Here is a 26809-nt window from a genome sequence, read left to right as displayed (position 1 = left end):
GAAGCAGAAACAGAGAAAGTGTAGCTTATACAGTGAACATTGAAAGCAGAGAGAAATTGCTTCAAGTTGACTGTATTCGGCTTTTCTTTAATCTGTCCTCTGTCTGTCTGTTACTCCCATTTTTACACTTAGCAATTAAACGCAGTTGTTACTTTTGTTGCTGCTCTTTCTGTAAATACTACAAGCTGAACCATGATCTGGGAAAAAAAAACCTTATTTGTTCCTCCATCTCGTCTCCCTGTTTTTCTCGTGGATAATTAGAGCTGTGAGGATCCCTTTTTTTTTTTTTTTTTAACCAGTGAAAAACTTTGAGCTCAGTCCAGAAACTTTTTGAGCTTTTGCACAAGCTGTTTGCCCTTTAAGGAATTTGATCCACTTATTGTGTTGTGACGTATTACGATGACTACCTCTGTTTTTTAATTCCTCATAATGTTTATTATTTTACACCTTCCAGAGAAATGTCTGCACAAAAACATGCATGAGGGTGCACAAAATAACTAAATATCTCACGCATTGGTAATCTGCACTTTACTCTGAAGCCTCTAATGCGGCTAGATTCTGACTAAATTAAGTTCCCTTTTTATATTTTTTCTGTTACCTGGAGATATTATGAGAGAAGTTTGCAGATAACTACTTTAATTCTGAGAAATGTTTACATCTCTTTTCCATACTTGATTGTAGATGGAGAGCCAAAGGGTTTGACTGTAACTAAGAATGTGAACATAAATGGTGAATCGTACACCCTGAAAGAAGAATAACATTTTATAACCCCATGAGACCTGCACAGTCAGAAAAACACCATTATTAACTTGAAAAACATACATTATGGAACCGTTGCTCAGCTTTGTACATCAGCCAAAGATTTATGATTTCAGGGAGTATTTTGCAGAGTATAAATGAGCTTGGATGATCTGTGTTGAATGAAACCTAGCCCCTGTGTTCATTTAACTTCTGAAACGAACAACATACAGATGCTTATTTTCAAATGAAAAATCAATATCAGCAATGAGCATTTGTTCACTCTTTTGGCAAGTGTGCGTGTGTTTGCAGCACTTTGCCTCGGTTTAGTGATACAGGAGTACCAGATGGCATAGGCACCTCTAAAGCTGTGACCTCACACCCTTCTCCACTGATGGGGTGATAAAGGCATACAAGCTTTACCCCAGGCCAAAAAAAAAACAAAAAAGCAGCTAAGTCCAGGTCTGGAAGCCCTCCGAGCCAGGTGTGAGGGGCCCAAAGCGGGGGCCCCTGAGGGAGGCCCAAAAAATATCCACATCACTGAGGGAGCACTAACTGGCTGCAGACACCTCCAGAGTTTTGAGAAGATGGAATGAAAAAGCAGAAAAAGAGAAAAAAGCGAGATGGTGCAGATTGCTGAGAGTGCTGCAGGAACAGCGATTCACAATGACGGCACAGTTCCAGAAAGCTGAGACCAGGAACCTGTTCTTGTTAAATACATGAAGACTGGCGTGCACGTGTGACTGTGCCTTTTTCAACTGCAAAAGACCCATTAGATTGACTTTTATTCATGAAAGAGGGCAAGATTGTTTTGTCAGAGGGGGGTTTAATACACACCAGACAGATGGGTTCAAGACAGCATTCCTTTTTTGTATTATTATTTTTTTTTTAAACTGGCCTCAATTTGAAAGACATTACAGCAGACACAAAAAATTGGAAAGTTACGATTGTGTACGATTACTTTCTGTCCCTATTCCTCTTTCAGGCAGCTAATTTACTCCGCTCCTGGAAACCCTTATGACATAGCTCCTCTTGGAAATCATCAAGACTAAAGTGGCCAGATCTATGTATCTGTGTATTCTGTGCATCTGCCTTCCAGCACATGCTTGGCTTGTGCTCTCAAACCTAGGTCAGGTGTTGAAACAGGTTAAAGGGGCTTTTGGGAGAGTGGTAGTTTGGTTTAGTTGCTCACTGACGGTGAGACACTTGAGGGAAAAGTTAGCAAATGAAAGAATAAAGAGTCCCAAAGAAAAGGACTGGCAGATTTTTTTTATTATGAAAAAAAAAAAACACTACAATGAGGAGGAGTGAAAATGAGAAGCGGTCTCATCCTTCACAGCACAATAACACCCATCACTCTTTTGTGGTTAACTCTGAAGTTTCAAAAAGCCTGTTGCACTCCTCCTCTGCATTGTTTTGACCAATTAGCCCGTGTGAGTTATCTGAGTCAGACACCAGACCATGTTATAGATGAAACATCGAGCATTAACAGACAGGGACCCTTTCCATGTGCAGAACCAGCCTGAGGGTTGATGATGGCGACAACTGTTTTTTGTTATCCACCTTTTGCTTTTCTAAAGTGACACAAAAAGTTAACAATAAGGGAACTGGAAAATTAGAGTACAACCTTTTGACAAGATGAAGCATCTATGTGAATAAACATGGTGGTGGTGGTGGGTGGGGGGTAACCACAAGGGTCAACTGTGCTCTGACTCTGGTTTGGCAAATACAAAATGCAGCAGAATTAAAAGGGCTCCTGTGAGCTGCAGTTTTAAGAAACAGTAAAATGGGCAAGGCTTCATGAAGTAGTACAGAAGAGTTTGAAGTACAGCGCGTCTTAAGTGAAACTTGTTTCTGCTTCCATACCATATAACATATACTACAGAAAAAAACCTAATGATGTAACAGCCCAGCTGACACAGCAAAGGTGAATTACATTTTCATTTGAAAGAAGGAAAAGAAAACACGAGAAAGTAAAAGAAAAAAAGACGAGAAGGAGGGAAAATGAGTTTTATGATCTGCAATATCCTGACAGAACTTTTATTAGCCACTTAAGCGGGTGACCTGCCCACCTCACAGCAGGTTGTTAAATGGTTGTGACCTTGGAGGGTAATGGTCCTCTGGTATCCTTGAATATACTGCCCTTGGAACTCCCTGACCTCCACACATATGATCTTTAGGCTTCCTGACGTGGGACAGATAAATTAGCCAGCTGTCAAACTTGGCCTAGTGTCCACATTGTCTACGACACACATTTGGGTTTGTTTATACACCTTAAGTGGGTGAGTTTGAGAAGGTCATCGACCAGAATCATCAATTTATATGGTGCATCTAAACACATGTGGTTCTAGATAAGTTTATGGAAAGAAAAGTGTTACAGGATTAATTAATAACATTCTTGAGCTGGAGCTGTAAAGAGAGATGTGAGAATGTAGGACGGAGTTTATCTGTGTCTACAGCTGACTTACCCCTGAGGATGTAGTTCTGGTAGTTCTGGTCGGCTTCAGCTCCCACTTTGATCAGACATGTCAGTCCTTCTGCCACCACAAACTCGTGCACCAGATCTTTGTCATCCTAGGAAGAAAAGAGACATTAAAATAGGAAAAGATATATCACGCAGAAATAACCAGACGCTGTACTATTTTCTTATTCAGTGGATTTGGTCTGATCATCCACTGCATAGCTGACTTTAAAATGACAAAAATGACACGATTGTTGCGAATAATAAACTTTAACATAAGCGTGTGCAGAGACACCACAAAATGAAACCTTTTTCAGCAACATGGATGATTTGTACCGATATTAATACTCAAAGGAAGAAATTTTAACAGTTTCTCACACTTCTTCATGTGATCCAAGGTTTGCCTGAGGTCATTAGCTCACATTCTCATTTCATCCTTTACTGAATGCCCAGCTGGATAAATGATATCAATCTTAAATTATTTGCAGATTTGGTTAAAGCCACTGCAAGTGAACAGTGCAATCTGCCTGAAGCTTGTTCAAATGGATTTCTGTTGCTCTGGACTGTCCCACACTTTGTCCTTGATGACAAAACCACCTGTGTCTCTCACACCTGTTGATGACTCTGTAATTTAAGGCCAAGCAGGAGGCTTTCAGAAGGATTTACCATTTTTCTGATACACACTCCTGCTCAGTATGGATGCAGAGGAAGACAGCAATAAACACCACAAGGTGGTCGGGGAGGGCTCCCTCTCTCCCAGGAGGAAGCCTAAGCGTTTCCAGAACAGCTTTACCATAGATCTGTGATGGAGACGCCAGTCATTTGGCAAACAGTCTAAATATATAGGAGTGCACTGAAGAGACGGAAGATAGCAGCTCTGAGATTCTTACATGTGGGCTCCATCTCTGCGATGTAGAGGAGGATCACTAATATCAGACCAAGCTGACTTTTTATTACAGAACAGGAATGATCAAGATTCTCTAAAAGTGAAACCCTATATGAAGAAATGTGCTTTTCTAATCTTTTTTGGATCTGCATCAAGGTCTGTTCCTCTCTTTTTCATCCAACTGTCACTTAACCCTCCCCCTCTGCAGTCAGTCAACTGCCTGGCAGCTCAGCCCAGCCCAAATGTATCTGTGTGTGTGTGTGTGTGTGTGTGAAGTCTGACCAGACCTGAAAACTCCACAGCTGCCACGAAGGCAGACTCTGAGCAGCATGACTCTGTCTCAAGAAAACAATGCCGAGTGCAATTGTGAGTGTGCATGTGTGCTCTGATGCATGAGCACACGCTACATATAGCTGCTTCAGGTTAATGTGCGTACAGGCACGGCAAAGGAAACTTGCTGCCTTTTCTAAAAATGAGTATCACGACAAACACAAAAGGCTGTGGAAACTGAAACGTGTGAGGCGCAGTTTAAAGAGGGAACAACATGAACTAGAATAGAGAAAAAAGTTACCTGAAAAATCTGCTTGAGGGAAAAGAGGGCTCGCCGTAGCTCTCGTCCAGTCGAGTTGTAAAGTTTCTCTGTATGGAGAGAGAAAAGGAAAGAATGGGAGAATCAGCTGACAGTCACTTGTGGAATTTATCGATTCAAATGTTGGTATAAAAGAAAGCGAGTCAAACGGAGACAAAGAAATTCAGGACGATTGCAGCTTCTCTTCAGAAATAAAGTGTATATTTCCAAACGCTCGACTTGCTCCATGTATCACTTGAATGACACCTTTTTCCGTGATCTATAACATCACTTGTGGCTGCATCATACAAATGTCATTGGCAGAAATGATATCGAGTAGCATTAGATGAAAAATATCATACAAGAGGCGCAGCGAGAGCAAAAGAACAGTAGGAGCAATTCAGTGCACATCTGTGGAGAATTAGTGGACAGAGGATGTTTCCTGCTGACAAAGCCATATCTGTAGCTCACTATGATACAAAGTCATGGCAGAACCATAACCCAATCGTCAAACAATGTCTGAGACACAATATACCCATTAATCAGTTACGGGAACTCCAGAGGGGACTAAAGTAAGGAATCAGGCGCTCGTGATGGAGGCCAACATTTCCTGCAGTTTCTTTGACAATCCTTCACGTCGCTCACTGCAGTCTGCAGGGTCTGCCAGGGGGTGGCAGCGTCGAGCACAGTCCTGGTAGCTCACTCACCATCACTGCTGTGTGAACTCTCTCTGACTCAGCAAAACCTCCACAGCGCTGCTGCAGATAGAGCAGCACACTGTACACTTCAGAGCAATGCAGAGCAGCACAGATCAGCACTCCCACTGCCTCTGTGATTCTGCCGATTTCAACTGGGACACAAAATGTCACGTTTCCCTTGTATTTCATCGATGCCTCCTTGCTTGAAACATGCTGATATGTCTTGATCTGATGGGAGGCTGACATGGAGACAGTAAGGCATGAAGACAATGGGTTGTTTCTTAAACTGGCTCATTTTCTCTCTCTCTCTGTTCCACAGACGCACACATAACATACATACAGCCACACACTCTAAATGAAGACATGACTAGCAGTTTTTGCAGAATGGCTTTAGTCTTTTGCACAACTGCAGCTGTTGCAGTCCTGCTAGATGGAAAGGAAAATTATTTATTGCTGTTGTTGAGTTACAACTTGTTCAGCCAAACATGCAGTTGAGAGAAACATGACATATGCCCATATTGCAGTGAATACACCATTAAAGCACATAAACACACAAACACACACTAATCAGCTGTGCCCTTGAAAACCCCTGGCTTTACAAACAGCTGCCACTGAGTCCATTCAGAAGTGTGAGAAAGACACACTGATGAGTGCATATGCTTGTGATTGAGAGCAACAAGCCTCAATTCATTGTTGCTGTTGGCCTCCTCCTCTGCCATAGATTAAGTCCCCTCAGCTGATAAACTGAGAGACAGAGGGAAGGAGGAACAGGTTGTGTGTTGGCAGGTCTGCACCACATACAGAGTGCTTTGAACACCAGACCAGAGTGGATTTTAACAATGCACATAACGACACCATGGGCCTTGGTAAAATGTATCATTCACCGCAGTGTAACTCAACACGCTTTGTATTGCTGGCATTATCCACTCTATTATAGACAGACAAGACAATGGAGATGCACCTTTATTTTCAGACACCCTGGGAGTAGGCCTTGTGGTAAAAATACTCCCATTATCTTTAGACATTTTCTGAAGATAAGGAGATAAGACATGTTCTAATTTATAATGAATGACTCTACTGGTATTTGGTAAGAGTGAGATAGATTATTAAATGTTTTATGCATTCAGTGCCATACATGGTTCAGACACCTGATGAGGAGCTGAGTATTAGTCTTTTATGGAAGAACCCTGGCAAGTCACTGACAACCACATCAACAGGACATAAATCTCTACAAGTCTGGAGGTATTAGGAGGGGAAGTTGCATGATGTTGGTGATTTATGTTTTTATAAATAACAGGAAGGAACCGTGACTTGGCCTTGGTGTGCAGGCCCCTTACTGTGGAACTCTGAACCTAAGCAATTCATCTTTTCAATTTGTTCTCCATACTGACACATCTTTATTGTCTTTTACAAACTCCTCGACCAGCTTAATCATAATCGCTGAGAAAGATAAATCCAGCTCTGCTGTTCGGATAAATTTAGAAATAAAATCACAATACAATCAATTTTTAAGTATATGAAATATTTTAGCTGGTCTGATTCTTGCAAGTTTTTCCAGTCGTGCCACTTCCTCTGCAGGTCAACGTAGGGTCATAACCAATGCTCTGTAGTTCAGGGATGGTGAGTCCGAGTGTAGATTAGGGACACTTGTCTCTAAACAGACAAACTCTCTGATTACTGAAGCGGAAACACAGATGGGAGATTCTCTGGGTTACTCATCACACCTTCCCCACACAAAGCCAACCTGATCTGCAGTAGTAATTCAACCCAGGCGTCGAATCAGTGTGTCTTTTCTTTTTTTCCTCAGCCTTCACGGGCCCTCCTCACGGACACTGGATGTTAATCAGTCAATGAATAAATGACACCCAGCACTGCATTACGACATGCACCAGCACTTGGGCTGTGATCGGCTTTGAATGACTGTTAAGACCGTGTTTAAGTGTGTTTGTGTGCATGTCAATCAGTATGGCAGAGAAATTCCTCCGAGCAGAGCTCCACTGACATTCGTACAAAGGGGCTTGTGCGCCTCTACTTAGCCCTGTAGTTTGGACTGCAATAAAACTGTCAGAAAGTTATTCCTTCCCAACATTAAATGAAGCCCATCTGTAGGAACAGAGAGTTCCTTTCCTGTCCCTGTCCGTGGTCCACACACCAGTGCATCTCCCAGAGGCCCATCTCTAATGAGAAATAGCTCAGTGGAGATTAGTTCCATACCATTTGGCACAGATATGCGCCAAAAAGCATGGAGCTTCTGCATTTCCTTATTTAGGGAAAAACCCAGACACTGAGAGGAGACGTTTGTGAACCCCAACTCTCCTGTTCACCTGAAAGCCTAAAAAACTACCTCAAACTCAATAGAATACATTTATTATGGATTTCTTACTGAGCCAAACCCAAGACTAGAAGACCAAACAAGGATATGATGGATAACACAGTTAAGGCGCTGCAAAACAACTTGGTCATTTGAGAATCACCTTTCATTTCTCACAGGAGATTTTTACAGCCTGAATAACACAACAAACCAATTGTAGCGGCTGAGCTTCTTTCCACAGCCTGAAATTAAGATTATTTCAATACACCTTTGCCATATCAATAGTCATCTAATCCTGTTGCCAATAGCATGAATCGAGACGATCTTAAAACTAAAGGAATGTATGAGTGCATCTAAGGACAAGCAGCCTGTTTTTTCCCATCATCTACATACTCACCTTAGGCTTTTACTGACAAGTACCAGACTGTGGAATGACTCAGGGTGAAAGTGTCTCTTTGATGCCTCACATTGATGCACTGAGGAGAGCAGCTGTTTTCTTCACTTAAATTGAAATAACTAGTCACCTTTTTTCAGCTGGAATAGCTACAGGGATGTAATGGTCTCACAATTATGACAATCAAAAAAGAATCTTCTGTAATCATCAGGAATTTGCTCGAAGTAAAATAGTATAAAACAAAACAACAAAACTGCTACAGGGCCTGAAATATTCAGACATGACAGGGCTTCATGGATGACTGTGTTACTGAGAAGACAATTTAAAAACAAACATGTCTTGTGCTGCTTCAGACACTTTCTAATTATCTAGATCACTGCCAACACATTCCAGTAATGTTATCTTGTATGAGTCATGGGTCACTCTTTATGTCAATCTCAACCTGAGACCAGTCTCCACCACTCACTGCTGGACAGCTAACCATCAAAATCTGTTTGCCCATGAAGCTCTCAATCCTGCTCATCTGAAGTGTTCGGTCGTTTACGCGTTCACATGCCTCCATTTCCAGAAAGTGCCATAAAATGAAAGGGATGTCGACCACCGCTCACGCTTCACACAGTAGGCGGAGCATATAAACCACATCCAAAGCACAGCTAGGAAATCCACAAAGACCCCACTGAGCAGGACGACACCCACACACACCGCTGTAAATTTAACTGTGCTTGCTTTCACAAGGGGAGCAGACAGACAAGAAGCTGAGAAAGGGGAGGAGCCCTGAGCATCCATTGGTGACTGTATGTAAAATTATTTCACAATTCATAATGAAATTAGTAAGGGATGAAGAGGTGCTGAGGTTAAAACAAGAATATCAAAAAAAAAGTCTATCCTGCATATTTTCTCATTACGTTCACTGTAGGATACTGATTATGAAAGAAAGTAGGTCATCAGTTTGCAAAATCATCAGTCAGTCTGTAACACAATCTTGCGTGTGCTGCGTTGCTATGACTGTTGCAACCAGCAAGCTAATATGAGCAAAAAAAAAACCCAGAAACACAGAGAGTGGCTTTAGAGTACAATGACAGGATAAATATTAACATGTGTTACAATATCCCCGTCACATTTAGAGTATGAGCTTCATTTCAACAATAATACCACTCATAACTGACTCCTCTCTGACCTTGTCGCTCCCATAAAGACGACTGAAGGCAGCACAGAGTTGTGGAGAGTGGCCACAATTAAATTTAGAGCATTGTTAGCTCAAATAGACTGCGTTACATAGCTAAGCACTTACAGTGCATGTTGCAGAAAGTAAAGGCTCTGCTGAAGACAACCAATCGTTAGGAAAACCATCTACATTGATAAAAAGGCATGAAATGGATGGTATTTATGTGCAGCCTCGTAAAAATAAAGCTCACTTCAAGCTGCAACGTGCTGGTCTGGTCAAAGCTGGACCATGAGAGAGGACCTCAGTCCCAAGCCAGTGGCCTACCCATGTCTGCATTTAGCTGGAGCCTGCTCCACTGCTCAGTAAAGGCCACAGACACTGTGAGAGGTGATGGTGGTCAGACCGAGGTCAGGAAAACTGTAAGTCATCTGAGAGAGCTCAGTCTCATGTGTGTGTCAGCATTGCCACATCACTGCCTGCCATGTGTAAGGATAAAGGGACACATCTTTTCATTTTTGTCCTTTGGTATTTTCATGAGCAACTCTTGAGTTTACTGTATGCATAAAGGCTTTCTGCAGTCACGAAACAGCGGCAGACACACATCAACAGTATTTCCTTCTCTTTTTTCCCCCTTTCTCTATCCTCGCTCCGTAAGGAAAACCTCCTGTTCAAACGTTTATGAAGAGAAAACACAAGTAATTAAGGTGGAGGACCTCCCAACATGTGCATCGGCTTGTAACATGCTACTTTGCGGAGTAGGCTCTCTTATGCTCTTTTTATCCCCTTCTGCCTGAACAAAAACATGAGGTGAATGATGGGTCAATAAAAGCAGATTATAGCACTCAGGTGGAAATCATTAAGATGGAATGCAGGTAAGAATGAGATCACTTTCAATGTGTTTGGCTTTTGAGTGCAACTGAACAGTGAATCAAGACGATTATATGGGAAATGTGAGAGGGTGAACATGTGAGACTATGCACACACTCTGACACAGGCAGTTCACAAAGACCACAGAGGAATAAAGACATTAATTAATTTGTTCCTCTTGCCAGGAGTTTATTCAAATGCTTTGGAAGTTGTGATGGGAGACATATGGAGATGGCGGTTTAGATTAGAGAAAACTGAGTCGGGGCAAACGCAGACTGAAGAAGCCTCTGTCATTGGGAGCAAGCTGCACAGGAAGGCCTACATGAATGCACGGGGCCCGAAAGCCTTTCAGCAAATGCACAACTAAGGCGGGGGGGTCACAGCAGTAGATCAGGAATTTGACCTTAATCTAGCGATGAGCAGAGAGTTAACATGCAGGATTGGTAAACCTTGAATCCATGTGTGCCGCCTCTGAGCTTTCACTAAAGTTCTTGCCGGCCTAACAGCACAGGATGCCTGGACTATGTATGTCCATGTTCTTTGTTGATGGCAATGTTGACAATGTGAAAATATACCACTCTAATTGTTCTGATTTGAGTTCCTTCACCGATGTTGTACAGGTACACATCATTTCTCACGGGAGCAGCAGAGAGATCAGATTTCTGGCCTGTGACACTCTATCCCGGCAAAGGCATTTGATACTAAAGCATACCGAGTTGCAATAAACACAAAGAAACTGGCTCACAGAGCTCAACAGCAGTCATTGTCCCCTTCATGGAAATGAAGGGAAATTGAATTGTCGTGTTTATTGATGTGCTTACGCTTGACATTGAGTCAAAGTATATGTTTTCGTCAGTCACAGTAATTCTCCTGGACGGCAGCAGTGGTGTTTGTCGTGGGTACTTTAGGGAACAGTCACGCTGTTTGGCCTCATCCACCCTGAGTAGAGACTCCACCGGTCCTGCAGCGCACTTAAAGGGCAGACTAATCATCTCCTGGTAAGTTTCTTCAATAAACTGTACGTTAACCAGCCATCAAGATATTATCTAATGCTGTCAAAGAGAAACAGGAGAGGAAAGTGAGGGTGGAATCTGCAGAATTCCAGATGAGGAGAGCGTCGTGACAGCGAGGCCGATGTGAAGACAGACAAATCTTTCATTAGTGCCTGCCTGTCTTATGAGTCATTCCTTAGCTACCAGGTGGGGTGGCCCTCACTACACCCCCATTTTCTTCCCTGATCTCTCTTGTAGAACCCCCCCCCCGCCTCTCCTTTCACCTCCTCAGCAGGGTTTCCCCACATTTGCCACTACTGACACAGATACGTAGTGAAGCGGAGAGCAGAGTAAAGGTATGCGCCCATTTGGCAGACAGGACAAAGGCCTGACACAGATATAAACAAGGGGAACAAGTGAAGTGGGTCTGTTGGGGGCGGTGACAAAAGCAGCTGTGCATTTAAATCACCGGGTTCCATGAAAGGGTTTTAAAACTACACAAACTGGTGACGGAGGTGAAGCCGGTTATTGGTGTTATTTCTGTGACTCTGTGGGTCAGTGCTCATCTAATAACCTCTGGATAAATATATACATTGAGTTGGATGGAGGTGGGGTCAAGGCTGTTCCCCATGTGTCGCTTGGCAGCTGCTGAAGCCAAACGGCTTTTCGCGATGCAGTAAAAACCAGCCATGTGCATATAGTTGCAGTACCAGATGCTTTAAGAGTAAGTTTTAAAATCTCAGTTCCCATAATCTCCAACTATCACGTATGTGCACATATGCTGTGGTTCTTTTTTTTCTTTTTTTTATCATTAATCATTTCATCCATAAGACAGGTCCACAAAGCCAAGTGCCTTTCTCAATTTCGACCTTTATGATCCTTAAAATCAAAAATGTTTCATTTCATCCACAGCAATTATATATATAATATAATGGTTCTTTTCTTCCTAAAGTAGATTTGGAAAATATTCTCAACAATGACCTCAATGACTCTCCCCTAACCTGCCTAACTCCCCTCTTCCTCACTCACTCTTCTTGGCTGTCTCTCTGCTTATGACTTTCTCTGCTCCCTCCTATTCTCAACAACCTGACACATGGGGAAATGCAGCAGTGCAAACTCCATCCAATAAACACAGTTGTGCCGAGACCACATCTATTTCAGTCTCGGCTCTTGGAATAGGAAGCAGACTGATGTGGATCTGCACACAGCTGTGACAGTACAGCATCTCATTTCAATACTAGCAGCTCTCTGACTACGTTTCATGGAAAAGAGATTGTGAAAAAACATCTTCCATCCAGTGCAGTCTTTCTGACAAAGGACCTGGCTGGGGCAAACGTTCTTGTTTTGCCCCAGTTCCTTCTTTCCAATGCATTTCCTCCCGTCTTCTGCGTGAGGATGGGGATGACCTTGGTTACCTGTCTGTCAGTGGTTTAGATAGGGCGTTCACAATTTTGCGAACTTTACACCCAGCCTACTAACAGCAGCGCCCTTTCATCAGTGTTCCTCTCAACCCATAATGGCCCTGGGTACTCCCACCAGTCAGACTGGCACTTCAGAGCACATTTGAAAGGGCAGAGAAAAGAATCTGATCTTTACATTTCACAAAGCATACCTGTGCAATAAAAACCACATATATATACAAATTTATGGATTTTGAATATTTCACATGAATTCAATGCTGTGGTTTTCTTCTGCATCTTGACAAAGTCTAGTCAACAGCTGGATATGCTCAATGAGCAATTTAACATTGGAACAAATTTGAAATAGTGACTCAATTGTGCCCCATTTAAACTACGCATTAGCTTAGTAACAGTTTTTGCCAGTCCATTGTGAAAGCACATGGGCAAATGGGGAAAACTACAGCTATGATGACTCAGTCCATCAGTCAATCACTAAATCATAGCACATTTTTGATATCGGGTTGGCCCTGCTTATGCAGTCCAAAAGCCTGATGAACTTTAACAAAGCTGAATGAGGACTCTGGTTCTTCGTCGATGTGCCAAAATGTGCCTTTTGGAGATACACTGTTCTCACATAACATGACCTGTGTTGCACTAAGCATACGTTGCAAATCTTAAAAGGGAATAACAATCTATTTGAAAGCATATGGAAGCTTATTTGTCTGACTACTGAGCAAAATAAAGTGTGGGGAGAAAACTGCACCTGCAATGGCTCCAAAGTTCTCCAGAATAAAAGTATGTACGGGGGAAAATGCATTTTAGTAATGAAGCAGACAGCAGTAGGCAGAAACAACAGAGAGGCAAAGCGCTCATTCTCTCACATACTGCGCAATATCTCCAAACACTACTCATTTCTTGACTGTAAGTGGGTTATGCCATTATCTTTGATCCAGATCCACAATCAGACTGGCACAGACGTTACCTACAGTACAATCATCAAACAAGCTAGCGCATGAGTTTGTTTTTAGAGAGTGTGTGTAATCTTTCCCTTTTGGACCTGGCCTTCAAAGTCCTCACGGTGAAATGATTTCTAATGAATCTGGGGAGGACATGCAATGAGGAAAGAATTTTATCAAAGTGCTGTCCAGCTTTAGTAGGCGTGGCTGGACATAAAATAGGACACAAATGTTACTCTGTATAGATATGTGATCATAAACAAGACTGTCCCAGCCACATAACTGACCTGTCAAACCCGACTGTTGCACCTTGGCACTGGCTTTACTCTCCCAAGGTGTGTATGAAGTGTGATCTGGCTGCTGACAGGCAACAGAGCCTGGCAAAGGATCAAGCCAGCACTCTGATTGACAACCAAAGAGTCAACAATGGAAATGTGATTTAATGGGCATGATATTTACTTGGGGTGCTGACTTGGTTTGAAAGTTTCCTATGGACGAGGAGGAGGCAGTTTCATCCTGAATTATTAATCATCTCTGTCGTTGAGGTGGTGTTATGTTTGGATAGACACTTCTTTATTCTGAGGTGTCAGTGAAATGAATATAATCCACGCTTGGCACAGACAGTCGAAGGACTCAAAGACCTGTTTTGTCCTCTGAGGCCAACATGTTTGCCCAACTGGAACAAATTCACAATCAAAATGACTGACTGCTTTCTCTTTCAAATCCCACTTAACAATGAAAATGACTGATGTGTTCACTGTTTTATCCCTCATGATGTTTCACACCCACGTTAACCCACGATAAGGATCGAATATTTGCTTATCAAGCCACATAAATGAGGTCAATGCCAGGGTAGAGGCATAATAAATGTTTTATTTTATTTTATTATTTTTTTTTTGTTTCAACATTAAGTTTCTCTGTGATGCCTGTCATGAACTAACTGATGGCCAAGCACTGTTGCCGAACATGTACTCTCAGTACAAAAGAAAAAAAATGTGATTGGTTAAGCAGTTTGTTCCAGTTATTTTATTTTAAAGCACAAAACACAACCATCATTAGCTGGACTGTTTAGTTACCAAATCCTACATGTAGCTGCTCTCAAGTAAAGCAATGTGATATCTCAAATATTCAAGCATGCAATCCTCCCTGTCACCTCGTTGGGTAGGGTCAACGATCATTACTCTCAAGTGTCACGGGGCCTCAGAGCCCGTGAGCAATTTGGACTTGTCTGAATAAATGTGGTGATACAGTGCCTTAGATCACTGTACCACAGAGGGCCATCCAGAGAGGAAAGGGAGCTGCAGCTCAGCTCCTTCAAATGAACACAGACAGCAGACGTTACTCCGTGTTATGATGAACGGAGATATATGGCAATTCAACAAATTTGGAATCAATGACAACAGATAGATATATTTGATAGATATGAGTGCCTGCTCTGGTAACTCAGCGACACAGGAGATTGTACAGTACATTAGGGCTCCCTAGCTACATTCTTCAACAATACACTGATCCTCTTGCTCATCGTTCTTCTGTCACATAAGATGGTATCCTACTGCACCTTCCAAAAAGTTCTCTTCAACAGGACTGGATGCCTTTCTGCATAGTGCATAGTTTTGAAAGAAATGTATTTTTTTAAGTTAGCAAATCCAATTTGTCTTGATTAGAAAGGGAAAAAGTCTGAGTTCTGGTGGTTATCCATTACTTTCTGAGAATGGCAACATAACTGATGACTATTTGGAAAAATATGCATGCTTGGAACATTGGAGAAAGCCCATATCTTCAATACAAAACAAAGGGGAAGTGATTGCCTCAATGAAAAGGGAAATGGTGCTCTTTACCAGCAACTGCTGCCCACTTTGAAGAAAGACATACCTGGGATTCAGCAAACATGCCCTTGAATGTAAATCTCACTGAGGGATTTTTGAAAACCACCATTAGCAGCCAGTCATGCATCCCTGTAGCATGACAGTGTCAAAGTGGAGAGGGATTGGCTGGCACACCTAAAGAGCTTCAATTTCTGATAGGATAAAAAGGCGTTCTGGCTCACAGCACTAAAGAGGATCAGCGGTCTTTTGGCAAGAAAGAATGTAAAGTGTTCTCTTACCTTATTTAGCCAAAGCCAGCCATCATATCATGATGAGCATGCAATGGAAAAAAAGGGAAGATACAGGAGGAGAGATAAGATTGCCATTCAAAGCTATTATGATCCACAGCGATAAAAAAAAAAACGTCAACAAAACATACCATAATGTAGTGAAAAGATATTTGAGGTATGCGGATGTGAAGGTGTGCAGGGGACAGTGACATTCAATTCATTTAGGGAAGAGCCAGATGTATCAAGTATGAACAGTCTCCATGACATTCAGGAGAAAAGGGATGTGATGTATCTATGACACCTTTAATTTACATTTCATTTATTTCTAAATACATGAATTTCTCATCCAACAATGAAGTTTATTTCAATACAAATGGCTTAATCACCCTACCAGCACATTTGTGTATACACATCGTATTTACTGCCACCTCCAGTTTTAATGATCTTCCAACAAAAGTGAACAACTACCGTTGTCTGTATGTCTCTGTGTGTGTGTTTTTCATTCAGAGTGCGTGTGTTTGTGTGTCTCCCCGAATGACAGAGATAAGAGATTCCTGGCAGTCTGTAAAAGGAAAAATACTGACATGGGATTTGGAACTGAACATGCTGGAGAAAATAAAAGAGGAGAAGCAGGCGAAAACATCAACATAGATGTTAAAAGGTCTGAAGTGTTTTCTACCTTGTAAGGTGTCAGCAGCTTTGTGATTCCTTGGCTTTAGCAGTGCAGAGTGGTTGTCTTTACCATGTTATCCCCTAGAGGTCTCTGTCTGGTATTTTCCACTCCCCTGAGCATTATTGTGCATGAGTTAACAGGTTTAACTATTCGGACGAACCGGGGGGCCGGTATAACAAAGCTGGAGGAGAAAAGAGAGAGGGACCTTGGTCTCTGCTCAGCAGGGGGTATGCTTTCTGCATGGCTGCATCTACGTTTATGAAGGAATACATGTGAAATATGAAGCCAAAGAAATGACACTGTGCTTTCTTGTATTTCAAAGTTTTAGCCCCCAAACAAAAAAGAGCTTTTAGAAATCCACATTAATGTGTTTTTTAAGCGGCCCTATTCATTTTATGTATTGAACCTTTACCTCCTTACTTTACCTTTACTACAAATTATATTTCATGTCCCAAGTACTGCAATTTATAGATCATTTCTACTGGACTTTTGGAAATGCATTGTTCCATATATTTATTGGGATAAGTGAAGCATGATGATCCATTGGTATATGTTACTGTTATGTGACGTCCCACTTTCCCCAGCTGCCTACATTATTGTACACAGAGAGATGATTATTCCCAGAACAAATTCACTGAACAATTGTTAGACAAAACATAACTTGGCTGATAGAATAGACAATTATTGTCTGGTTTAGGCTCTCTTACACAGTCCAGGACCACACATACCTTTTCAATACGTTTTGCACGAGTTTGTGAATGGACTGCAGTGTGTAGCCCTGATGCTTTTCAAAAACAGACAACTTCATTGTTGGGAGAATTTTTGTTGTTTTTTGTTTGTTTATTCATTTCTTAATGTTTTTTTTCAAAGAGATCATGATGGATTGCAACCCTCAAAACTATTTCATATTTTATTGAGCCATAAAAATGATGAATTTATTTAAGAGCCCAATCTTTAAAGTAATATTTATGACTTCACACAACCCCATCAAAAATATGCTCCATTTGAGGGGGGCGGTGGGCTGGGCGTGTGTCTGGAGGGGGGCTTTTTGGGTCTGTGTGCGATGAGGTTTCAACAGGCAACAGCCCTGCACGATTGCACCAAAACAAGTTCAGACACCTTAGCCCAACACTCTTGTGCCAGACTTGGGCTGTTTGATGTTCTTATATGAAGCAACTCCATTCCACTGGCACCCCCCCACCAACCCCTCCTTCATCCACCCTGTCTTGACCCTGTGCCAGTTTCACCAAAATCTTTTCAAGCACACCTGTTAGTGGTTAGACTCGTCCACAGCACATAGCTCCTGAGCGCTGCAGAAGGAATGCAGGGAAAGGTGCTCTAATTAACACATGTATGATTTACACTATATAGGTGTTTGAGGTGTGTAGGTGGGTGTGCTGTGTTTATAAGATGCAGGGGGAACAAAGGTGACTGGAGTTCAGTTTTGAAAGGCTACAATTATTTATTTATTTATTACAGAAAAACTGTTCTCAAAACAGAGCTGACCCAGATTCCAAGGTTAGTATTTTGGGATAATCATGAACATGAGTAATTACAGAGGAAGGTTCTTGTAAAATTTTGTGACACCTGCTGAGGGGAATTGGACAGAAGAAGCAGTCTTGTGTAGATGGAGTCAAGATGTTATTCTCTGTATCTGCGCAGTATTGGGGTCACAGTTTCAATTTCACCCCCTGCTGTAACATAACATTTCACAGTTAAGGAAATCAAGAATGAGCTATATGCTGAATAAGTATTAAAAGGTACAATAGATACTTTAGGAGCCCAGTGGTTAATCTGGCAAAATGGACTCAGAGTACTCTGAATCTACTCTGACTCGAGAACAAAGTACATTTGTTCTTGAGTCTTCGGCGGGTGTCTGAATGGACGATGCTTGGCTCTGATCTGGTTCGGATAAATGTGAAACTTTGGAAATGTTGGAAGAAGCCAGCTGGATTCCATAAAAGCCTCAAAGCAGCCTTTGCGTTCTCTGTAAAAGCCGCTGGATTTAACCAGCGGACAACATAGCCTGTATATATTCTAAATATTACATGATTAGAAAGAGTGGAGGTTAGATAAGCAGGGTGGAATATACCACACAATTACAGACTTAAAAACACAAGCTGTGTTTGGATGGGGAACAATGGCGGCTTGTGAATGAATGCTATGATTTGCATACGATTGAAGTATCAAGAGGAAGAAAGAACGTATTTTGCTCAATGACTAAAACAAACTTTGTAACATTCCTAATGGTATCCAGAGGGGGAAAGAGGAAAGTTTGTTTACAGTGTCAGAGTAATGGCTGTACTATTTCATTTGGTTTCCTTCAAATGTTCTGCTGTTGATAGGTTTGATCATGGGGTAGAAGGGATTTGTTTTTTTGGGGTGGTTGAGTGTTTTGCTTTTTATTATTGCCTTTTTAAACCTTCCATTATTGGACAGAGGGGAGGTGTGACAACTAAACCTCCCCTTCTTCTACTAGACAACCAAACCAATAAAAGCTTTTGAACAGATCGTTTTAAAAACAGAAATTTTAGACCCCAGTGGATGCCAGAGCTGAAGCTGTGATTTGCAAAATGATGCTATTTTTATCAAATGGCGTTGTTGGTAGCCAACAGCCATTGCTCTAGTGTTTGTGCTGTACTTCCAAGAAATGATTTTGTGTTTAAACAGTGTCGATATACAGAGCTGAAGCATCTTTCTTTTGACTTACACAGAAGGCTGCTGGTCTTTTCTTTCTCCTTTGCTGGTTATGTTAATCATCCAAGCTTTTCTTTTGTTTATTCAACAAAATGCTTTAGCTGGCCATGTTGTAAAGCTCATCACTTCCTGTGCTGGGAGAGTGAGGTTGTAATTCAACACAGCAAGACTCTCATTTACGTGCTAATGTGAGCATGTCAACATGATCAAAGTGATTATCTTGATTTTCTGGTATTAACAGGGGTAATGTTTGAAATGTGATTTAAAAATGTATTATGACAGTGATGGGGAATAACTATAATCACCAAAAATAAAGAATTCACAAAGGGGAACAACAATGTCCGAATTACATTCAATGGCTTTCTATTAACAGAAATATCTCTCAAAACCGCAAAAAATAAAGTTAGGAAGAGTTACTATCTAGGAACCTTGATCATTTGCAAATTTCCAAATTGGTAGCTAGATAATATTTTGTACATGAAAATGTTGGCACTGCACTTAGAGAAATGGTGGAAAAAGTAAACTATAAATTGACTAACAATTGTCTCAAGCCCCCATAAAAGTCAGACCTCGCCACAAACCACCACTCACTGCGCTCATGACTGAAATATTCTGACAATGACACAACTTCTGAATTATGACTACTTCTTTTCATACATGAAGCAAAAAAAAAAAAAAAAAAAGACAGAGTAAAAGTGTAATTGATGCTTTGAACAAACTGTCAGTGATGTATCAAAAACCTGTCGCTTATGGCTCCAATCAAAAAAAAAAACAAAAAAAAAACAAAAAAAAAAAAAAACCTCAAAACGTAAATAGTAGGAAAAAAAGAAGAAGAAGAAAAAACTCCAGTAATGTTTTCCCACTGGACAGGCAGGTTCATGGCATTACTTTTCCGTTTCAGACAGTGACCTTTGCCTCCCGGACATCAACAGCTTCTGGAGGTGGGCCTCCTCATCAGGAGCTAATTGTCTCCCTTAAGAAAATACACTATGTTTGAGGATCCCCAGGAGGAGCCCCCCCCCCCTCAGAGCTCAGTTCAACAATAAGTCATTTGTTACCAATCATGTCAGCAGGAGCTCCACACCACGTAAGTCATTCTCAGCAACACCGCAAAGGCTCAATCGTAACAGTGTCTGATGGACACTGCTCCAGCATTTACTCATGAGAAAGCTCACCAAATGTTCGTTACAGAGAATTATTGATCTGATGCACACGTCGACTGGCTAAATGTGTTCTGTAGCCTTCTAAGTCCAACATGTCAACCTACCGCACTCTCATATTTAGAAACAATTCAGGTGTCAAGAATAGCCGTATTTACAAAGGTTGCAGACCAGAGAAACCTGAGAAGGGTCAGAGCATTCCTCACACCACCAGTTCAAGAAACTTCTTCTGGTTTGCATGTGTATCTACTATCCCCGTAGTCTGAATGTGTGAATATTTCAGCCGTCACATAGTGTGCATTGAGTAACCTGCTGGATCTCATGGTTAACCTTGATAACCTGAATAATTTGGAGACTTTTTTTCACCCTTTCATTCAAAGTCAAAAGAACAACTTGAAGCCACAAATTGTTTCTACATCTTGGACTTTTCATGAAGCAACCATTTACATGAATATAAAGAAAACTGTCTTCCCTACTGTCCATGTCAAAATGTGTATAACTGCAGCAGAGTGAACACTTTGTGTTTGCCTTGCGGGAGAGCCAGTCTGTACTTAGCATGTTGTTTTTAGCTAGTCTTAATGTCTTCCATGTCTGGGCCCATTTGTCTTTGGGCTGACTGGGCCACATCAGTGGGGAACGATGAGGAGAAAAGTGAAGTCTGCATGTGTGTGATGTGTGTGACAGCTGCAGGACTGGTTCACAGGGCCACTGCGGCCCACTCTGTCGCACAGGCCAACAAGCCCGCAACTGTAATTAGCACATTTATGATGAGATTTTCGTTTTAACTGGTCTGTGTTTGCACTTTAGTCTTGTATATGTATTGAACAAACATGCATGGGAATGCAAATCGGAGTAGCATTTTCTGTGGCAGTGGCAGAAAATGGTTGTTGACAGCTGTGCATTTTGTCGTCAAAATTTGGGAGAAAATTCTCCCCCACAAAAAATAAATATATAAAAAAATCCGCTATTTGAGTGGAGAAACACAATCAACTCAACTCTTGAAACATGAGATGCATGTGGGGCTGTGGAGATGGAGTAGGCTGGAATTGCTCACTGGAGTTTGAGGTGATTCATATCAGTCTGTTTGACAGTGAGGTCAGACCGATTCCTCCAATGTTTATCCAAACTGCGAAGCAAAGAGCTGGTGCAGGTGAATATCTGATCCCTGGACCTTAAAGTCTTCATTTACATTCTTTGTTCTCCTCTGTTTGCTGATACTTAGGCAATAAATCAGCAAAATTTCCAAAGAAAATATAGTTGCTGCGCCTGCAATTGTTACAATGTAGATTTATTATTTTTAAGGCGCTTTGCTCACCTATCTGTCTTATTTTATGTGGTGAAAGAAAATCCATCAATTTCTTTTTATAACTGCACATTTTGTTGAAGGTTGTGGTGGTCTGGAGTCTATCCCTGAATGCACTAAGTAAAGGCCGGAGAAACACCAGGAATGCTTAGAGTAAGACAGGTGGACAATCACGGCTACAGCCACATTCACACCTGTGAGCGGTTTAGAGTTTCCCATTCATCTGACCATAATATCTGCTCCCACAGGAAACCTCTGCAAACACAAGGAGAACATGCCAACTCTACAAAAATACAGAGAAAGGGAAATGACCTGTTTGGATGTTATCAAACCTTCATTTTTTGCTGTAAGTCAACAGAGCTGATGCCATTTTACTTTTTTTTTTATTTTTTTTTATACGATTGTAACCAAAATCTAGGAGATGGATATGATATTGTATATAAGGCTCAGAACAGAATTATATATATTTGAAAGACAGATCATGCTTCCCATCAGCTCAGTGTTTATTGGTCTGGAAAACTGAACTAAATGCCCTTTCAATTACTTGCGTTACTTCTTTTCACCTGTCCAATGTAACCAATGGCCCTCCTTGCCATGCAGAACCCCACTCAGTACTACACACTGTTGAAAACTCATACATGTTGATGAATTTGAATTCAGCCAAACCACTGATCTACTGTGCTGCCTTCCAAAAAGTCAAAGGCCCTTGTTCTTTCTGTCACATTGATGTAAAAGCCCTGTGTGACACCATACCAGACAAATACTAAATGACAATGACAGACTGAACATAAAAAAGCTACATATTTGTCAGACAAGTTTATTCTTAAAAAAAGAAACAGCAGGCAAGAAGAGAAGATGACAGTCTCGTGCCTTCTTCAGTGCATGGAAACATACCAACTATGTCTGCCCTAGCAATTTGTGACCACAACAAACAAACAATAAGATGGGTTAAAAAATTGCAAACATCATATTCATTACATCTAAGTGACATGTTCAAAACCTCAAATAACAGCAATAAAGTCCTGGGGATCTAACCCAAACAGACATGTGAATTCACAGTGTGAAACAGTTGTTGAAGGCTGAGCTCGCTGTTTGTTGATACAAAGGCTACAAGGCTTGGCTCTTTGGTATAAAGCTGAAGATATTTTTGTCAACTCGGTCTTTTTCAAACTGGAACATCCTGACAACAGTCAAGTTCTCTCTTTTATATTGGCCTACTTCAAGTGAGTTTGAATGTTTAGTGGAAAATTAAACTTGACTGTAGGTGGCAATGCTGGGTGTGGAGCTGGACCATCGTCTCCCCCCTGGACACCCAGAAGTGTTGCTAACAGCTGTATTAGTTCATATGACTATCGCAAGATAAAGATCTCTTGTAAAACTGTGAGCCATGGGACATAACCATCTGATTCTGTTGACCCATATTTTTGTGTTGTTGCACTGTTTTTATCCCTAAAGAGAAATTTGGATTGTGGGGGGAGTGGCGGCGAGGCCATCTGTTCGTTTGTTCACATTCACATCTGTCCATCACCAAGTAAATTGCTTACAGCACTGACAAAACATGAAGGGGGAACTCCTCATCACTGCAGTGCTAAAACTACAGCGCAGGCCGGGGTAATATTTGTGGCTGGGCTGGCCCAGGGGTGACCTCAGACCTTCCTATGTGCCATATTCACTTTACCTTGTGTTGATGGAGCTGTCAAGGTGACAAACTGATAAGGAAGGAAGTGGGGTGTTACTTTTAGATCTTACCTAAGGAAAGGATGTTACCTTTGAAGTCACTGAATTGCAGTTGTAAAAGGTTACCACAAAGGGCTGTCGCAAGTTGAATGCCAATAACCATTGTGTGTCAGCGTGAGCTAAAATTTGCATTCTGAAACAACAGCAATAACAACAGCAACAACTAAAAAGTGGCACCAACTACAGAAAAATGATACACTGAACATTGTGAGATCGGGTTAGCACATACCAGCATCCCGTATCCGAGCGCCTCAGAAGACTTGAAGCAGTTATATGAGGTGATAAGCCCTTTTCATCCATTCACCACATATGCTGGATCTGCAGCCTCATACCATACCTGGCAATATGTCTGATGTGAGTGCTTCATAGACGTGTGAACAAAAAGAAATATGAGGTGCTTTTGCGGGACCAGGTGCACCTTGTCTGGTGGATTGTTCCTTAGTATGTTAAAAGATGGCAAAGCTAAACAAATTCAAGAGCAGTGTCACAAAGACCAGAGTGAATTCCAACACCGTCATGGTCAGACGTCCTCACACACAGCTCAGTATTTGTATTACAACATCCCTTGGAGAATTGAAGCTGTCAGAAAGGCAGAAAATTACTCTGGGGTAATTCATATTAGCATTTTTTGTTTGCTTCCTGTAGAATCAACGTGTAAAAAGAAAAGACAAAATACAAATTTTTCCTTTTCTTTTTCTATACTGCACAAACACCACGTGGACAAACTAATAAAACCAGCTTCTCTTACAAAAGTTGATAAGGGTTAAAGCAACCATAGACACTAGCAGACATAGCAGCCACCTTATGCGAAATTAACGATGGGTCTTAACTGCTTTTCCCTGCCCTTTTTATTTTCTGTGCTTTACTGAGCATGACCAAAATTCCTGTACCATCATGTAAAACCATCAACCAGACTTCCCTACATGTCACACGGGTGGTTGAATACTATAGCATAACCAATCCAGGCACTGAGGAAGCACTGCTTCAGTCATCGAGCAGCGGTGTAAGTTTGTGCTACACCTTGGCTAAGGTATGAAGCAGATGCAGTGTTAACTAATATTAGTCAATAGCAGAAAATGGAAGCTTTCACTATGAGTAATGAAATGAAGACAAAGTCACAAAACATGTAGTGGTCCTCCATAATACAGCACCTAAAATTATAAGCTACTATTTCACAACGTTATAAATTCTCCATTTGAGCAAAGTTTGAATATGTTACATCTCAGGATCATGGATGAACATATCAATGATCTGTTATTGATTAAATCACTCACTAAACATAGCCCGTTACTGAAATAATCAGTTGGAAGGAGCTGATACAGCACGCTGTATTTATATGATCGGAAAGTGAAACCTGTCTACACCCAGAATATATGGAGGTTAGATCAAAAAATAAATTAGCACCATTGCAAACACTCATAATGACTCACCAGCTGAGCAGTAAAAGCAGCGGGGGCTGCTGGGCTAAAAATAAATACGAACACATGTAAAAATACTGTGTGTTGCATTAGGCATATGTGGCATGTGGTGAAGTTAGAAGCCACAGTTTCCCCAACTCAACTCTTCTCCAAAAGGTAAACAAGAAATGACAAAGCCCCTCTGTTAATATTCAGGTCAGTTTTCGATTACCTCTATTAATCATTGAACTCAGGGCATCCAGTGAGAAATATCTACAGAAAATCTACTGTATTATGAGTACAGCTGATGTGATATTTCAGTCATGTAAGCCGATCAAGTGACGCAGAGAGCTTGGTCTGGTGATGATAAGAATAATAATCGCATTTAATTTCTTGCGTCCTCAAATAAATCCTTTGGGGAAAAGGAAACCTGCGGCAGTAAAGGTCAGTCCTACAAATAGCTTTAAGGGCGATTTTCTTATTAGCTGCGGAGGGCTGTGGTTTTGTTTGAATAAGGCCAATTTATTGATCAAATAATAAACTTGACTCAAAAAAAAACAAAAAAAAAAACACATGCTGTTTTATCTTTGTGGACTATAAGAAGACTGGGAGTGATATCTAGTATTCCAGTGGCTCCACATTCATATCTTGTCTTCCAATGAAGCAGTATTTCTTCGCTGTGGCAACTCTTCATGTCATGGAAAGATATTCAATCTCTTAGTTTTATGGTAAGACAATATATAATAATAACAATAAATAATAAGATTAACATATTACCACAATGACATATTCAGGTATGCGGTGCCTGGGGTGGAAACTGATACCACAGTGTATTATTCAGTGTACGTTGGTTTTACTTAATTATATGCCGTTTACTTTGATTTGAGTCCAAAGGGATGTATGGCCAGATGTTCAAATGTATACAGTTGTGTAATAATAGTAATGAAATAAAGCCATACATCAAAAGACAACGGTAGATCTGATGAGAAACTGTCCCAGACTGAAAGCCTTATGAATGTTCCATTATACTACACCCTCCTGTTTGCCAATTCAGGAAATGGCCATGCTGTTTTGATGAGACAAACATCCATAGAAATTCAGCATTTCTGCAGGGTGCTAATTTGTCATGCCTCGCCACAACATGCAGAATGTATAGAAGGCCTTCCAATCTCCTGCTGGCTCTTGGGGGTCATTATGAAGGAAGAAAAAAAAAAATCACAGCAATATAGACAGACAGAATGAGATGGATTCCTGCATTAAGTGGATGAGGCCCTCCTCACTACAGGATTTGGGTTACACTGCAGTCTACTGCCCATATGGAGCTCTTTGTCCCACATTCCCCCAGCGTTTTCATGAAAAAAAAAAAAATAAAAAAAAAAATATATATATCCCAAGCTGTGTCAGCTAAAAGTAACGTCCAATTTTGGACAGTGCCAATGGACCACGTAGCTCTCGATGTCAGAGAATGCTCATGGTGTCTCTTTGGCCTTGGACATGGCTGTGGTCTCTGTTGTCGTGTTGTTCCACAGTAAATTCTCAGTGAACTGCAACACTGACCGGTGTTTCTCAGGACCGGTCGCATCACCCGACAACAGAGTGGATACTCCTTTTAACTATTGTGCCACTGTTGTACTGTTTTCTGCAGTTTACTTCAACTCTTCTGTCTGTTACAGCACAATGTCTCCATCCTTCCTTAGTAATAGTGAGCATGGGATGTCTAGCTGACACTGGACTCCTTGCTCCTGGGTTTCTGTGGACTCGACACTTTCCAAAGATAACATGGGCCAAAGATTTCCACTCACGGGCAGGCTGAGGCCCTGCTGAGGCAGCCTGCCTGATGGGGAACAGACCAAAAAGAGCTGGCCCAAGACATCTCCTCAGATCCATGGCACTGTGCTGCATGTAATATGCCTTTAAAGTCTATAGTTGGTTCATATAGATGAGAGATGGCTCATATAGCAGCAGAGGAAAGTATTCCTTATACGCACCCGAACCAAACACAGGATCAGTCAGCTGAGCTGACAACAGGATATCAAACATTAAGAATAATAAGGATGTTATCAAATACAAATGCAAACAAATCAAGTGTATTTCCTTGTCTAACTTTAAGTCTTCACATGTAGCACGACTTCCCCTTCAGCTCCCTATTTCATTAAGACTTACAAATCTGTGATATATTGTTCGTTTTCTACTATTTATAGGTAAATCGAGATTTCCAGGAAAGGTCTGGCTCTCAGAAAGGGCCTGGAAAGCCTGGACTGGTGTGCAAAGTCACACACCACATGACGTCTTAGCAGGGGAACATTCCTCC

At 41.3% G+C, this 26809-nt stretch overlaps 1 protein-coding gene across 3 annotated transcripts in view; it reads right to left on the bottom strand.

The window, feature by feature from the left end:
• Positions 1–26809, bottom strand: part of fhod3b (formin homology 2 domain containing 3b) — a 78066-nt gene that overhangs the window by 26726 nt on the left and 24531 nt on the right. For all 3 annotated transcript variants that reach the window (XM_029505252.1, XM_029505253.1, XM_029505254.1), the window contains exons 4-5: positions 4657–4724; positions 3207–3312 (exon numbers count right to left, since the gene is read on the bottom strand). In XM_029505252.1, coding sequence (XP_029361112.1) covers positions 3207–3312; positions 4657–4724 — 174 coding nt within the window. The remainder of the gene's footprint in view (positions 1–3206; positions 3313–4656; positions 4725–26809) is intronic.

This window comes from Echeneis naucrates, chromosome 6 (assembly GCF_900963305.1).
Source record: "Echeneis naucrates chromosome 6, fEcheNa1.1, whole genome shotgun sequence".
Classification (NCBI taxonomy): domain Eukaryota; kingdom Metazoa; phylum Chordata; class Actinopteri; order Carangiformes; family Echeneidae; genus Echeneis; species Echeneis naucrates.
This window is presented reverse-complemented; position numbering and strand designations above follow the sequence as displayed.